This window comes from Salmo trutta, chromosome 15 (assembly GCF_901001165.1).
Source record: "Salmo trutta chromosome 15, fSalTru1.1, whole genome shotgun sequence".
NCBI lineage: Eukaryota > Metazoa > Chordata > Actinopteri > Salmoniformes > Salmonidae > Salmo > Salmo trutta.
Window position 1 is genome coordinate 56794796 of NC_042971.1, and position 17722 is coordinate 56812517.

Genomic DNA, 17722 nt, shown 5'->3' on the forward strand with positions numbered 1-17722 from the left:
TGACTGACTAACCCTGTCTCTCTCTCTCCCTCCCCTGTCCACTACTCTGACTGACTAACCCTGTCTCTCTCTCTCCCTCCCCTGTCCACTACTCTGAACTGACTAACCCTGTCTCTCTCTCTCCCTCCCCTGTCCACTACTCTGACTGACTAACCCTGTCTCTCTCTCTCCTCCCCCTGTCCACTACTCTGACTGACTAACCCTGTCTCTCTCTCTCCCTCCCCTGTCCACTACTCTGACTGACTAACCCTGTCTCTCTCTCTCCCTCCCCTGTCCACTACTCTGACTGACTAACCCTGTCTCTCTCTCCCTCCATTGTCCACTACTCTGACTAACTAACCCTGTCTCTCCTCTCCCTCCCCTGTCCACTACTCTGACTGACTAACCCTGTCTCTCTCTCTCCCTACCTCGTCCACTACTCTGACTGACTAACCCTGTCTCTCTCTCTCCCTCCCTGTCCACTACTCTGACGACTAACCCTGTCTCTCTCTCTCCCTCCCATTGTCCACTACTCTGACTGAATAACCCTTGCGTCTCTCTCTCCCTCCCCTGTCCACTACTCTGACTGACCTAACCCTGTCGCTCTGTCTCTCTCTCCCTCCCCTGGTTCCACTACTCTGACTGACTAACCCTGTCTCTCTCTCTCCCTCCCCTGTCCACTACTCTGACTGACTAACCCTGTCTCTCTCTCTCCCCTCCCCTGTCCACTACTCTGACTGACTAACCCTGTCTCTCTCTCTCCTCCCCTGTCCACTACTTGACTGACTAATAACCCTGTCTCTCTCTCTCCCCTCCCCTGTCCACTACTCTGACTGACTAACCCTGTCTCTCTCTCTCCCTCCCCTGTCCACTACTCTGACTGACTAACCCTGTCTCTCTCTCTCCCTCCCCTGTCCACTACTCTGACTGACTAACCCTGTCTCTCTCTCTCCCTCCCCTGTCCACTACTCTGACTGACTAACCCTGTCTCTCTCTCTCCCTCCCCTGTCCACTACTCTGACTAACTAACCCTGTCTCTCTCTCTCCCTCCCCTGTCCACTACTCTGACTGACTAACCCTGTCTCTCTCTCTCCCTCCCCTGTCCACTACTCTGACTGACTAACCCTGTCTCTCTCTCTCCCTCCCCTGTCCATACTCTGACTGACTAACCCTGTCTCTCTCTCTCCCTCCCCTGTCCACTACTCTGACTGACTAACCCTGTCTCTCTCTCTCCCTCCCCTGTCCACTACTCTGACTGACTAACCCTGTCTCTCTCTCTCCCTCCCCTGTCCACTACTCTGACTGACTAACCCTGTCTCTCTCTCTCCCTCCCCTGTCCACTACTCTGACTGACTAACCCTGTCTCTCTCTCTCCCTCCCCTGTCCACTACTCTGACTGACTAACCCTGTCTCTCTCTCTCCCTCCCCTGTCCACTACTCTGACTGACTAACCCTGTCTCTCTCTCTCCTCCCCTGTCCACTACTCTGACTGACTAACCCTGTCTCTCTCTCTCCCTCCCCTGTCCACTACTCTGACTGACTAACCCCTGTCTCTCTCTCTCTCCTCCCCTGTCCACTACTCTGACTGACTAACCCTGTCTCTCTCTCTCCCTCCCCTGTCCACTACTCTGACTGACTAACCCTGTCTCTCTCTCTCTCCCTCCCCTGTCCACTACTCTGACTGACTAACCCTGTCTCTCTCTCTCCCTCCCCTGTCCACTACTCTGACTGACTAACCCTGTCTCTCTCTCTCCCTCCCCTGTCCACTACTCTGACTGACTAACCCTGTCTCTCTCTCTCTCCTCCCCTGTCCACTACTCTGACTGACTAACCCTGTCTCTCTCTCTCCCTCCCTGTCCACTACTCTGACTGACTAACCCTGTCTCTCTCTCTCCCTCCCCCTGTCCACTACTCTGACTGACTAACCCTGTCTCTCTCTCTCCCTCCCCTGTCCACTACTCTGACTGACTAACCCTGTCTCTCTCTCTCCCTCCCCTGTCCACTACTCTGACTGACTAACCCTGTCTCTCTCTCTCCCTCCCCTGTCCACTACTCTGACTGACTAACCCTGTCTCTCTCTCTCCCTCCCCTGTCCACTACTCTGACTGACTAACCCTGTCTCTCTCTCTCCCTCCCCTGTCCACTACTCTGACTGACTAACCCTGTCTCTCTCTCTCCCTCCCCTGTCCACTACTCTGACTGACTAACCCTGTCTCTCTCTCTCTCTCCCTCCCCTGTCCACTACTCTGACTGACTAACCCTGTCTCTCTCTCTCCCTCCCCTGTCCACTACTCTGACTGACTAACCCTGTCTCTCTCTCTCCCTCCCCTGTCCACTACTCTGACTGACTAACCCTGTCTCTCTCTCTCTCTCTCCCTCCCCTGTCCACTACTCTGACTGACTAACCCTGTCTCTCTCTCTCCCTCCCCTGTCCACTACTCTGACTAACTAACCCTGTCTCTCTCTCTCCCTCCCCTGTCCACTACTCTGACTGACTAACCCTGTCTTTCTCCGTCCCCTGTCTGGTACTCTGACTAATCCTGTCTCTCTCTCTCCTCTGTCCAGTATTCTGACTAACCCTGTCTGTCCACTGTCCCCAGTTACCTGGGCCGTAAGCAGGTGAAGCCAGGTGATGAGGAGGTGGTGGAGAACGTGAGGAACCTAGTGGTAGCAGACTATTCCTACTGGACCCTGTCCTATGCCATCTCTCTCCAGGGGGCCCAGAAACTGCTCAACGCTGAACCCCTCTCCAAGATGCTGCCCGTCGACGAATTCTTACCCATCATGTACGACAAACACACCAAGTAAGTACCACAACTGTTTTTTTTGTGCAGGAGATCCAGGTTCAAACCCAGTTGGTATGTACGTTTGACAACAATACTCCGTAAGGGAGAGAGCTGGTGAAACAAAGTAGCCAAATGGTCTTTGAAAAGTCGTGGCATAACTCCTCAAGAATCAGCTCCAAGGTAGTCCAGGTCTACCCTAAAGATTAGTTTTACTAGGACCATCCTTCATCCATTGCCAATGGAACTTAATATGATTTTAGTGCTACAAAGCTGTCAGGGAATTCTGCTTTGTGCCATTAAAAATAGCATTTCATCTTGTGTAGATTGTTCTGACCCTTTGCCAGCATTGAACTGCCAAAGCTATAGCAACAACTCCTAATTAGCTGCAGTTTTGGATAAAAGCTGTGCATAAATGTAGCTTTGGAATGGACATAGATTAGACGACCACTGTTACAATCACCAGACTATGGTTTCACATCTATAGCCTCCCATTGATGTTCACCTTCCTGTTACCACATTCTTGGCTCAACCCTTAAAAGCCTGCTTTTAAAATAGCTTGCCACAATTAAAATGTTCCCTCTAATTCTGAAACACATTCACATTTTAGTTATGTCAAGAAGTCAAACTGTTTTGTACTTTGCTTCATGTTAGTTTTAGTCTCTGCTGACTGACTTGGCTTGTTGAAGCGTTCCAGTCTCATTTGGTCAACTCCCTGTCTCTCTCTCTGGCTGCATGACATGCTGCAGACCAAGCTAATAGAACCCAGAGCCTCTCTGAGCCAATGGGAACCAGGCATGCATCCAGAAGCCTGTTAGAATGCCTTTACATTCTGTTGAGAATTCCTGTGTGTTCTGTGTTCCGTTGAGAATGCTTTAGTGTTCTGTCATGTCCTTCTCCCCCTTCCCATCCTCTTCCCTGTGTGGTTCTGCTTCAGTATGCTTGGAGTTGATTCTGGGCCTTCTGACTAACTGATTCATTCTTTCCAAGAGTTGCCCAACCCACAAACTTATTCCCAGTACTTCTATTATAACCTTGTTTCCACAAAATATATTTCATGTCATTTCATCTCTCAATGTTGTTTTGTAATGTTTCGAAATTACCAGTAGATTTGAAAACTGTTACCTTTCATAGGATGACATTTTAGCTGTGTATTGTTGCCCACCATAACACCGTATCATGTAACTGAATGATGAAGTGTGACCCTGTTATGCATATTTACATACACTCTCAAGCTATGTACACACAGTTAGAGCTTTGTTATGGACAGGCTAGTTTCTATCTCCTTAATGGAAGTTTTAACATCAGACTTAATATTGTCATCATCCTGTGACCAATGTATCTCTGACCTCCCTGTCCTGTTGGTCAACAGTGAGAACTACAAGTCCCACTATCCTAACCGTAACCTGCAGGCCTTCTCCACACGCCCCCTACTGGTGCAACCAGCCCAATACGCCGGGGACCCCAAGTGGGTGAGCGACACAGAGACCTCCACGCTGTGGGACGACGACAACGTGCGAACAGACTGGAGGGGCTCCCACAAAACGCTGAAGGGGGCTCCCCAACCCGACATGCTGCAGACGTCATATAAAGATGAGCTGTAGTTCAACCATATGTATTAATGCCTGATTCACACTGCACGGCCAACCCCATCTGTACTGGGCTGACTTGGATATTGTCTTTTCACATTGTTCTTTTACAGCACGGTTCCAAAAACAACTGTGGATGCATAACCAGGCAGGCACTGTTTGGTTTGACTCGGTAGTGTGAAAGGGGTTACTGGTTATGGTGTCACTGCTGACTGTGCCATTCATCAGCGACACTTGAAATCTCACAGTATAATTCTCCATTTTGTATTTGGTACGTCGGCCCATAATCACTGGGAGTGACTGGATATACAGACAGTAGTGATGCTGGCGGAGGCTCTATAGACTTGGTCATGTGCCCCCAGACCTGATTTCAAAGTGTGTGTGGGTTTGTTTGTGTGTGTTCAAATCAAATTATGCATGTTAGGGATGCCAGGGTTTATGGAAGGACACTCCTATACTGTCAGACACCTTCAATTCGAAGTTGACCCCAACCGTTGAAGGCATTCAATTCAGGAAGTAAACTGAAATTGCAGTACAATTATGGATAAAAAAATAAATATATATATATATTCAATGACGTCTTAATAAACTGAAAAGTAGAAGCTTATTTATTTAATTAATTTTGCATTCAACTCACTACCTGAATTGACTGGCTTCAATAGGAATTGACCCCAACTGTGCTATTGTGCACTGCAGGGCCTGGGTGGGTGTCCCTCGCTGTACATCTAGTCACTGGGCCTCAGAAAACAGACAAACTGGAGGAAACCATTCTACTCATTCTGTGTATTGTGATAACAATCCTAGTAAATGTTTTCTTTACTTTAGTAAACAAGTTGAACTGTGAGCACTCACACATGGTAAGGATCCTATAGCAGTGGTAATATGTTAGGAGCAGCGTCTCTCTCCAGACCTGACCTCAAGGTAGTCTTACACCAGATCAACAGTCCAGAGAGAAGCCTGCCAACCATATTCTCCTGACATCATTGATGGTGTCAGTTGACATGACAATCAAGTTACATTCTGAATGAGCTCATCTAAATTGGTTTGTGTTGATGTATTTTTTCTGTGTACAAATTATATTATTTGTACAATTCTTATTGACAGTTTTCCTAATTTATTTCTAGCTTTATATTGTGCTTTTTGAATGAATATTTAACCCAAGTGCAATGTCTTAATTGTAGTGAAATTCCCCCTTTGTCAAATAAATGACAATACTGTACCTTGATGTCAAGCAACTTTGAAGATCAAATGTTTTTCAAAAGTAGCACATTTGGCAGAAGCTTTGTCAGTGCCAAAACTGTTCAAAAATGGATGTGACAATGATGTAACTAACTTTATACATGATTAAAAGTCTACTTTTTCAATTTTTATTGAAATTGTATTTATGAAAATGCACTGACATTTTGAAGATACATGTACTGACATAAAAGCACCACAAGAGGGCAGACGAAGATCGTTTTTAGGCAGTGAATGAATAAGGCATTTTTAGGGAAGTGTAGTTAGTAACTGAAATGAGCAGCTGTGGAAAAAGTACCCAATTGTCATATTTTAGTAAAAGTAAAGATGCTTTAATAGAAAATTACTCAAGTAAAAGTGAAAGTCACACAGTTTTTAATACTTGAGTAAAAGTATTTGGTTTAAAATATACTTACGTTTTTTTTTTAATTTCACCTTTATTTAACCAGGTAGGCAAGTTGAGAACAAGTTCTCATTTACAACTGTCACCTGGCCAAGATAAAGCAAAGTAGTTCGACACATATAACAACACAGAGTTACACATGGAGTAAAACAAACATACAGTCAATTATATAGTAGAAAAATAAGTCTATATACAAAGTGAGCAAATGAGATAAGGGAGGTAAAGGCAAAAAAGGCCATGGTGGCAAAGTAAATACAATATAGCAAGTAAAACACTGGAATGGTAGATTTGCAGTGGAAGAAATGCAGTGGAAGAAATAAATAAATAAATACAGTAGGGGAAGAGGTAGTTGTTTGGGATAAATTATAGATGGGCTATGTACAGGTGCAGTGATCTGTGAGCTGCTCTGACAGCTGGTGCTTAAAGCTAGTGAGGGAGATAAGTGTTTCCAGTTTTAGAGATTTTGTAGTTCGTTCCAGTCATTGGCAGCAGAGAACTGGAAGGAGAGACGACCAAAGGAGGAGTTGGCTTTGGGGGTGACCAGAGAGATATACCTGCTGGAGCGCGTGCTACAGGTGGGTGCTGCTATGGTGACCAGCGAGCTGAGATAAGGGGGAACTTTACCTAGCAGGGTCTTGTAGATGACCTGGAGCCAGTGGGTTTGGCGACGAGTATGAAGCGAGAAGTATCAAAAGTATAAGTATAAATCCTTTCAAATTGCTTATATTAAGTAAACCAGACAGCACAATTATTATATATTATTTTAATCAACAGATAGCCAGGGTCACACTCCAACACTCAGACATCATTTACAGATAGCTAGGGACACACTCCAACACTCAGACATCATTTACAAATAGCCAGGGGCACACTCCAACACTCAGACATCATTTACAGATAGCCAGGGGAACACTCCAACACTCAGACATCATTTACAGATAGCCACGGCCACAAACTGTAATGAGTACTTTTGGGTGTCAAGGAAAATGTATGCAGTAAAAAGTATAATATTTTCTTCAGGAATGTAGTGAAGTAAAAGTAATAGTTATTAAAAATATAATAGTAAAGTACAGATACCCCATAAAACTACTTAAGTAGTACTTTAAAGTATTTTTACTTAAATACTTTACACCCCTGGAAATGAGTGTGATGTAGCAACACCTGTTGTGTTATAAATGGATGAGAAGTCGGTTCCTCTCCTTGTTCGGGCGGCGATTGGCGGTCGACGTCACCGGCTTTCTAGCCATCGCCGCTCCATTTTTCATGTATCCATTTGTTTTGTCTTGTTTCCTGCACACCTGGTTTTCATTCCCTAATCAATCTACATGTATTTATTCCTCTGTTCCCCATCATGTCTTTGTGTAAGATTACGTGTTTGTTGTTGACGCGCCAGACTGTTTTGTTTTTTCCGTGGTATTTCACAAAGATGTTTATTGTTAAACTTAATTCTTGTGACTGTTTTGCGCGTTTTGCACTTTTGCCTCAATAAAGTGTGCGCCTGTTCACAAATCTCTGCTCTCCTGCACCTGACTTTGCTACCAGTACGCACACACCTGACAGAGAGCTTATAAATGGATGAGAGAGTTTCCTACTGCCTATGTTGTTGATGTAAATTGAGAAGAGTGTGGGGCTTAGGAGCGAGCCTTGGGGTACTCCCTTGGTGACAAACAATGGTTGAGACAGCAGATGCTCTGACTTTATACACTGCACTCTTTGTGAGAGGTAGTTAGCAAACCAGGCCAAAGACCCCTTTGAGACACCAATACTCCTTAGCCGGCCCACAAGAATGGAATGTTCTACCGTATCAAAAGCTTTGGCCAAGTCAATAAAAATAGCAGCACAACATTGCTTAGAATCAAGGGCAATGGTGACATCATTTAGGACCTTTAAGGTTGCAGTGACATATCCATAACCTGAGCGGAAACCAGATGGCATACCAGAGAGAATACTATAGAAAGCCAGTCAGTTGATTATTGACAAGTTTTTCCAAACACTTTTGATAAACAGGGCAAAATAGAAACTGGCCCATAACAGTTAGGATCAGCTTGATCTCCCCCTTTAAATAAAGGACCCACCATGGCTGCCTTCCAAGCAATGGGAACCTCCCCAGAGAGGAGAGCCAAGTAAAAAAGATCAGCGATAGGCTTGGTGATGATAGGGGCTGTAACCTTAGAGAAGAAAGGATCTAAACCATCTGAAACTTTGTAGCGGGGAAGAGGAAAAAGAGGGAGGAGCATCGGGGCTAGTCTCATTAGAAGGGGTGGGAGATGAGGAAATGTTGGATGGGCAATGAGGCATGGCTGAGTCAAATAATAATCCTGACTTAATGAAGTGGTGATTAAAGAGCTCAGCCATGCGCTCCTTGTCAGTAACAAGCACATCATCAACATTAAGGGACATGGGCAGCTGTGAGGAGGAGGATTTATTCTCCAGGTCTTTAACCGTTTTCCAGAACTTCTTGGGGTTAGACCCACAGAGAGAGAACTGCTCCTTAAAGCAACTAACTTCGGCCTTCCGGATAGCCTGAGTGCATTTATTTCTCATTTGCCTGAACGAGAGCCAATCAGCCTGAATATGCGTGTGCCGAGCCTTTCGCCAAATGGAATTCTTGAGGTGGAGTAACTCTGCAAGATCACGGTCGAACCAGGGGCTGAACCTGTTTATTTTACATTTTCTTTATGGGGGCATGTTTGTTAACAACACCACTGAAAATATCAAAAAGGAGGTCCAAGCATCTTCGACAGAGGAGATCAAGTTGATTCTATACCAATTTATGTAGGCCAGGTAATAAAGGAAGGCTTGCTCATTAAAGTTTTTTTAGCAAGCGTCTATGACAAATCAGGACAGGTCATTTCACTGAGCAGCCATTATGAACACAGGCTGTAAAACAGTGATCACTAAGGTCATTACAGAAAACACCAGACTGATACGTCTCAGGATTATTTGAGAGGATAACATCAAGGAGAACAGCATTTTCTGGGTGTCTGGGGTCATACTTTGTGGGATTGGTAATAATCTGAGAAAGATTTATGGGAGTCCCATTGCTTTAAGACTTGGTCAGATGGTTTAAGCATGTCCTTACTCCCTACCTTTTTCTTCTGTCCATCTCTCTCAAGAACAAGACTTGTCTGTTGAGGCTGAGAAGTGCTGGGTCTGAAATTGGGTGAGTACATTCCTTCCCAGACATTCCTGACACTCACACATGCATAGTAACCAACCTACATGTCAGAGGTCCTCAACCACATTCAGCCGTGGGAAGATTATTTTCTTGAACGGATGGTTGGGGGGGGTTGATGTTTTGACAGAAAAAAAAGAAAAAAATCACGTGGGCCAAATTCGGCCTGTGCGCCACCAGTTGGGGAACCCTGCTGTATGTTATAGGGGGAACTGAACTGCATACATGCATAGTAACACTTATGTTAGGGACAATCTGTGAACTGCATGCACTTTTGTGAACTCTGTGACCACATTTCTCTTGTTCAGAGCCAATAGTCAGCACAAACATTATATAATGTATTTGAAAACAAGTGCTGTTCTTCAGGTGGATTCCCAGAGGAACTTGAATGAACCAGCTCTGACATGGGTAATAGCCAATACCTACAGAGATTTAGGTATGTGTGTGTGTGTGAACCACCCCATATTTCTTTGACCTCTGCCTTCCACTGAGAGCCAATCAGAAGCCATGCTGAGGTCCCCACCCCAGTCCAGAGAGCCTCTAGCTAGACAAGGAGGAGCAGAGAACACTGTGCTCTGCACTGGCTGTAACTTATAAACTATGCCACACACACACACGCACACACACAAACACGCACTTGAATAACAAACACACGTGCATGCATAAGATAAAGATTAGATAGGATCAATTCTTTATAATGTGTAAACCCAGCAGATAAAGATCAGACAGGATCAATTCTTTATAATGTGTAAACCCAGCAGATAAAGATCAGACAGGATCAATTCTTTATAATGTGTAAACCCAGCAGATAAAGATTAGACAGGATCAATTCTTTATAATGTGTAAACCCAGCAGATAAAGATCAGACAGGATCAATTCTTTATAATGTGTAAACCCAGCAGATAAAGATCAGACAGGATCAATTCTTTATAATGTGTAAACCCAGCAGATAAAGATCAGACAGGATCAATTCTTTATAATGTATAAACCCAGCAGATAAAGATTAGACAGGATCAATTCTTTATAATGTGTAAACCCAGCAGATAAAGATCAGACAGGATCAATTCTTTATAATGTGTAAACCCAGCAGATAAAGATCAGACAGGATCAATTCTTTATAATGTGTAAACCCAGCAGATAAAGATCAGACAGGATCAATTCTTTATAATGTATAAACCCAGCAGATAAAGATCAGACAGGATCAATTCTTTATAATGTGTAAACCCAGCAGATAAAGATCAGACAGGATCAATTCTTTATAATGTGTAAACCCAGCAGATAAAGATCAGACAGGATCAATTCTTTATAATGTGTAAACCCAGCAGATTTGCCATTCTTGACGCACTCAACCCGGTGCGTCTGATACCTTAACGCCATACCGTGTTCAAAGGCGCAAATCTTTCACCTTGCACATTCACCCTCTGATTGGCACACATACTGTACACAATCCCTGTCTCAATTGTCTCAAGGCTTAAAAATCATCAATACTGATAGTAACAGTTAAATGCTTTCTTACGGGCCCTTCCCAACAATGCATAGAGACTTTTTTTAATAGAAAAACAACACAAGGAATAAATACACAATGAGTAAGGATAACTTGGCTATACACATGGGGTAAGTACTGAGTCCATGTGCAGGGGTAAGAGGTAACTGAGATAGACAAGTACATATAGGTTGGGATAAAGTGACTAGGCAGCGGCATAGATAATAAACGGTAACAGCAGCGAATGTGATGAGTCAAAAGAGTTATTGCAGATATTCTGGGTAACTATTGGTTAACTATTTAACTAACTATTTAGCAGTCTTCTAGCTTGGGGGTAGAAGCTTTTCAGGGTCCTGTTGGTTCCAGACTTGGTGCATCGGTACTGCTTGCCGTGCGGTAGCAGAGAGAACAGTCTATGACTTGGGTGGCTGGAATCTTTGACAATTTTTAGGGACTTCCTCTGACACCGCCTGGTATAGAGGTCCTGGATGGCAGGGAGCTCGGCCCCAGTTATGTATTGGGCTGCATGCACTATCCTCTGTAGCATCTTGCGGTTGGATGCCAAACAGTTGCTTACCAAGTGGTCATGCAGCCAGTCAAGATGCTCTCGATGGTGCAGCTGTATAACTTTTTGAGGATCTGTCATGGAAAGGGCAGGTGTTCTTAATGTTTTGTACACTCAGTATGTATGAGTCTTTATAATGTCTTAGAATAAGGCTGACAATCTCTCTATGTATCAAACTTTCAACTGACTGAGCTAGAGAGCTAGAGTCATGCCCAAATAACACATCTGAATACTCCACTACATGAGCTCTCGTCATAGGCTACATTGCATAGCTTGTCTGGTTTCGTAATGTGAGTTAGTGAACTAGCTGTGCTGGAAAGACCCTCCCAGTGCTCTTCTAACCTCTGTCCCGACACACTCCCCTCAACACAGATTGGGTTAAAAGCTGAGACCACTACACTTTACACTCCGCCGTATCCACAACTCTGGAGGGTGCACACCTTGTTTCAACATCTCCCAGTAACCCCCCCCCCCCCCATTCACTATTTCTACTTGGTCTTTGTTTAATCTCCATCCCACAGTCATGTTGTCATGGTTATTCCGTCTCATGATATGAGAGTGGCTGAATCTCACACATCCAGATGTGACCCGACTGTTGCTTCTGTTGCTCTACCTCAGATTGGTTTGGTCTGAGCTCTAAGGAGAGGAAAGGAGGAGAGGAGAGGAGGAGAGGAGAGCAGACAGCAGGGAAAGGAGAAGGGGGAGGAGAGGAGGGGGAAGGAAGGAGACTTTCATTTCCTAAATTAAAATCACTTGGAGCTGATTTCCTGGCGTTTTTACAGTCACACGCAAACACACATACCGTTCTGCTCTGGCTAGGGAGGAAAGAGTTGGGTATGGCCCCAAGGGTTACCCCAAACAAGAGATTGTATCACATGCGCATACTGTTTTTTATTTATTTATTTTTATTTCACCTTTATTTAACCAGGTAGGCCAGTTGAGAACAAGTCCTTTATTTAACCAGGTGGCCAGTTGAGAACAAGTCCTTTATTTAACCAGGTAGGCTAGTTGAGAACAAGTCCTTTATTTAACCAGGTAGGCCAGTTGAGAACAAGTTCTCATCTACAACTGCGACCTGGCCAAGATGATGCAAAGCAGTGCGACACAAACAACAATACAGAGTTACACATGGAATAAACAAACATACAGTCAATAATATAATATAGCTTTGGGGGTGACCAGTGAAATAATACTGCTGGAGCGCGTGCTACGGGTGGGTGCTGATATGGTGACCAGTGAGCTGAGATAAGATGGGGCTTTACCTCGCAAAGACTTATAGATGACCTGGAACCAGTGGGTTTGGCGACGAATATGAAGCGAGGGCCAGCCAACGAGAGCATACGGGTCGCAGTGGTGGTAGTGTATATGGAGCTTTGGTGACAAAACGGATGGCACTGTGATAGACTGCATCCAATTTGCTGGGTAGAGTGTTGGAGGCTATTTTGTAAATGACATCGTCGAAGTCAAAGATTGGTAGGATAGTCAGTTTTACGAGGGTATGTTTGGCAGCATGAGTGAAGGATGCTTTGTTGCGAAATAGGAAGCCGGTTCTAGATTGAATTTTGGATTGGAGATTCTTAATGTGAGTCTGGAAGGAGAGTTTACAGTCTAACCAGACACCTAGGTATTTGTAGTTGTCCACATACTCTAAGTCAGAACCATCCAGAGTAGTGATGCTAGGCGGGCTGGCGGGTGCGGGCAGCGAACGGTTGAAGAGCATGCATTTAGTTTTACTTGCATTTAAGAGCAGTTGGAGGCCACGGAAGGAGAGTTGTATGGCATTGAAGCTCGTTTGGAGGTTAGTTAAAACCTGTTGTGGATAGGGGGCAGTATTTTCACGGCTGGATAAAAAATGTACCCGATTTAATCTGGTTACTACTCTTGCCCAGAAACTAGAATATGCATATAATTAGTAGATTTGGATAGAAAATACTCTAAAGTTTCTAAAACTGTTTGAATGGTGTCTGTGAGTATAACAGAACTCATATTGCAGGCAAAAACCTGAGAAGATTCCAGGCAGGAAGTGGCCTGTCTGACAATTTGTAGTCCTTCTGTTGCATCTCTATCGAAATTACAGCATCTGTGCTGTTACGTGACACTTTCTAAGGCTTCCATTGGCTCTCTAAAGCCTTCAGAAAGCGGAATGACGTGTCTCCTGTCTCTGGGCAAAGTACAGCAGCAGAGTTTGTAAGTGGTCTGCCTGGGGACAGTGCGCATTCACGAGACCTTGCCATTTTTTTCTTTCACTCTTTGAATGAATACAACGTTGTCCGGTTGGAATATTATCGCTATTTTACAAGAAAAATAGCATAACAATTGATTTCAAACAGCGTTTGACATGCTTCTAAGTACGGTAATGGAATATTTTGAATTTTTTTGTCACGAAATGCGCTTGCGCGTTACCCTTCGGATAGTGACCTGAACGCACGAACAAAACGGAGGTATTTGGATATAACTATGGATTATTTGGAACGAAAACAACATTTGTTGTTGAAGTAGAAGTCCTGGGAGTGCATTCTGACGAAGAACAACAAAGGTAATCACATTTTTCTAATAGTAATTCTGAGTTTAGGCTGCCCCGACGTTGTCGGGTCTGAATAGCTAGCCTGTGATGGCTGAGCTATGTACTCAGAATATTGCAAAATGTGCTTTCGCCGAAAAGCTATTTTAAAATCTGACATAGCGTTTGCATAAAGGAGTTCTGTATCTATAATTCTTAAAATAATTGTTATGTATTTTGTCAACGTTTATCATGAGTAAGTTAGTAAATTCACCGGAAGTTTTCGGTGGGTATGCTAGTTCTGAACATCACATGCTAATGTAAAAAGCTGGTTTTTGATATAAATATGAACTTGATTGAACAAAACATGCATGTATTGTATAACATAATGTCCTAGGAGTGTCATCTGATGAAGATCATCAAAGGTTAGTGCTGCATTTAGCTGTGGTTTTGGTTTTTGTGACATGTATGCTTGCTTTGAAAATGGCTGTGTGATTATTTTTGGCTGGGTACTCTCTTGACATAATCTAATGGTTTGTTTTCGTTGTAAAGCCTTTTTGAAATCGCACAACGTGGTTGGATTAACGAGAGTCTTATCTTTCAAATGGTGTAAAATAGTCATATGTTTGAGAAATTGAAGTTATAGCATTTTTAAGGTTTTGTATTTCGCGCCACGCTCTACCATTGGATATTTGGTGAGGCGTTCCGCTAGCGGAACATCTGTCCTCATTAACACAGTGTCCAAAGAAGGGCCAGAAGTATACAGAATGGTGTCGTCTGCGTAGAGGTGGATCAGAGAATCACCAGCAGCAAGAGCGACATCATTGATGTATACAGAGAAAAGGGTAAGAGAGGGTCCAGATTGTCTAGTCCGGCTGACTTGTTGGGGTCCAGATTTTGCAGCTCTTTCAGAACATCAGCTATCTGGATTTTGGTGAAGGAGAAATGGGGGAGGCTTGGGCAAGTTGCTGTGGGGGGCGCAGGGCTGTTAACCGGGGTAGGAGTAGCCAGGTGGAAAGCATGCTGAGGGGTAATATAGTCAATATACTCAGCAGCATGGGGATGCAGTGCCTTAGACCACTGCACCACTTGGGAGGCCAGCAAAAGGTATTTTTTTGTGCACTACGTCATCACTTTTATCCCCATCAAGTCAATTTGATGGAAAGGGAAAAGGGAAAGTGGGATACCTAGTCAGTTGTACAACTGAATGCCTTCAAATGAAATGTGTCTTCCACATTTAACCCAACCTCAATCAATCAGAGAGGTGCTGGGAGATTCCTTAATCGACAGCCACGTCTTCGGCGCCCGGGGAACAGTGGGTTAACTGCCTTGCTCAGTGGCAGAACAACAGATTTTTTTACCTTGTCAGCTCGGGGATTCGATCCAGCAACCTTTCGGTTACTGGCCCAATATCTCATGGAATAACGCGCATATTGTTTTTATGTGGATTTTAGAATATTCACATGAAAATCTGTTGCCAATTGGATGGAAACCTAGCTCCTGACTATGGATTTCAGGAGGGGTGGTTCTGATCTCTCCTTTCCCTGGGATGTGGCAGAATAGGTCACTGGCAACTGAGTGGGTGGCCAAGCACTTCTGTAGAGGCCATACATCAGATCACTGACATGTTTCAGGAGCTGTAAAGACAGACTAATCATGATTAACCATTACCTAAGGTCTTCACTAAATTAGACTTAGCAAGTATATTGACTATATTACCCCTCAGCAATCTGGCAGGCAGGCAGAGTAACGGAGAGACAGACAGCCAAACAGATGACTTCTGTACTCATTCCCTTTGTTGTCTCTTCCATCCAAACTATAAGATTCCTGCAACAAAATATAATCTAGAGTCTAAAGGCAGTTGAGAGGTGTAATGTTTGAATGTGTGTTGAGGGGGAGCAGGGTACTGTATTGTCAAATACAAAACACACAAAAATACAAGGATCCCCGATGAATCAAGAAAGATTTCTCATATGTATTCATCTACCATCTCTCTCTCTCTCTCACACACACACACACACACACACACACACACACACACACACATTTACTGTCATTAATTAAACGTTAGCCCATTAGCTACAACAGGTAAAATTGAAAACTTACCATGTCCGTGGATGATTAGCCAGAGAACTAACATTAGCTAGCTAGCAAAACTTTCCTTGATCATCTTCTCTCCAACAAACCACCGCTTTACTTACAAGAGAAAACTAGAATGCAGGAGAAGAGGGACGACCATTTTGCAGTCAAAACATTTCAATGTTTTGTTTGTTTTCCAGCTGTGTTGTAGCCTATCGGGTGCTCTGTCCCAATGGACGTGTAGAATGTTGATGCGCGCAGGCAAAAAGAGATGTTTGTATTTGTATTTATTATGCATCCCCATTAGCTGCTGCCAAGGCTGCCAAAATGAAGGCAGTTTACACAATTTTAAAAACATTACAATACATTCACAGATTTCACAACACACTGTGTGCCCGCAGGACCCTACTCCACCACTACCACATATCTACAGTACAAAATCCATGTGTACGTGTGTGTTTAGTGCGTATGTTATTGTGTGTGTGTGTATGCATGTGTCTGTGCCTATGTTTGTGTTGCTTCACAGTCCCCGCTGTTCCATAAGGTGTTTTTTTAATCTATTTTTTAAATCTAATTTTACTGCTTGCATGAGTTACTTGATGTGGAATAGAGTTCCATGTAGTCATGTCTCTATGTAGTGCTGTGCGCCTCCCATAGTCTGTTCTGGACTTGGGGACTGTGAAGAGACCTCTTGTGGCATGTCTTGTGGGGATATGCATGGGTGTTCGAGCTGTGTACCAGTAGTTCAAACAGACAGCTTGTAGTGATGAAGTCAATCTCTCCTCCACTTTGAGCCAGGAGAGATTAACATGCATATTATTAATTAGCTCTCCCTGTCCATCCAAGGGCCAGCCGTGCTGCCCTGTTCTGAGGAAAATTGTTAAGTCTTTTTTTGTGGCATCTGACCACATGACTGAACAGTAGTCCATGTGCGACAAACCTATGGCCTGTAGGACCTGCCTTGTTGATAGTGTTGTTAACTTTATTATGGACATACTTCTCCCCAACTCCCCATCTTAGCTACTGTCAAAACATACTCAATATGTTCTGACCATGGTGGAGCTGAGTTTGCCTTTTTTCCCAAAATGTCATTTAAGGTGCTCCAAAGCTTTTTACTGTCATTCTTTATTTAATTTATCTTTGTTTCATAGTGTAGTTTCTTCTTCTTTTTATTCAGTTTGGTCACATGATTTCTCAATTTGCAATATACGTTTGCCAATCGGTTGTGCAGCCAGACTTACTTGCCATTCCTTTTGCCTCATCTCTCTCAACCATACAATTTTTCAATTCCTCATCAATCCACAGGGATTGAACAGTTTTTACAGTCATTTTATTAATGGGTGTGTGCTTATTAGTAACTGGAATAAACAATTTCATAAATGTGTCAAGTGCAGCGTCTGGTTGCTCCTCATTACACACCGTAGACCAACACATATTCTTTACATCAACAACATAGGAATCACTACAAAACGTATTGTATGACCTCTTATACACTATATTAGGCCCAGCCTTTGGAGCTTTGGTTTTCCTAGATATGGCTACTATACTGTGATCACTACATCTGATGGATCTGGATACTGCTTTAAAACACATTTCTGCAGCATTAGTAAAGATGTGATCAATTCATGATTTCATTCCTGTGCTGTTTGTAACTACACTGGTCAGTTGAATGATAACCTAAACCAGGTTGCAGACACTGGTTACAGTTTGAAGCTTTTTCTTGAGTGGGCAGCTTGATGAAAGCCAGTCAATATTTAAATCACCCAGATAATATACCTCTCTGTTGATATCACATACATCATCAAACATTTCATACATATTATCCAGATATTGACTGATAGCACTTGGTGGTCTACAACAGCTTCCCACCAGAATTGGCTTTAGGTGAGGCAGATGAACCTGTACCATATTCCTTCAACAGTATTTAACA

At 43.6% G+C, this 17722-nt stretch overlaps 1 protein-coding gene and 1 long non-coding RNA gene across 3 annotated transcripts in view; one reads left to right on the top strand and one right to left on the bottom strand.

Moving 5' to 3' along the window:
• The window catches only part of LOC115149419 (procollagen galactosyltransferase 2-like), a 20201-nt gene extending 14480 nt beyond the window's left edge, over window positions 1-5721 (top strand). Inside the window, exons 11-12 of one of the 2 annotated variants that reach the window (XM_029692257.1) lie at window positions 2580-2783; window positions 4135-5721. In XM_029692257.1, coding sequence (XP_029548117.1) covers window positions 2580-2783; window positions 4135-4366 — 436 coding nt within the window. In that variant the 3' untranslated portion in view covers window positions 4367-5721. The remainder of the gene's footprint in view (window positions 1-2579; window positions 2784-4134) is intronic. The other variant, XM_029692258.1, reaches the window with a different exon arrangement.
• Window positions 5722-11119: 5398 nt separating this feature from the next.
• On the bottom strand, window positions 11120-16117 carry LOC115148264 (uncharacterized). The gene is made up of 3 exons (XR_003866620.1): window positions 15820-16117; window positions 15433-15540; window positions 11120-11842 (listed from the first exon to the last, which is right to left on the bottom strand). It is a non-coding gene; the product is annotated as an uncharacterized LOC115148264 (long non-coding RNA).
• Between the last annotated feature and the right edge of the window lie 1605 nt (window positions 16118-17722).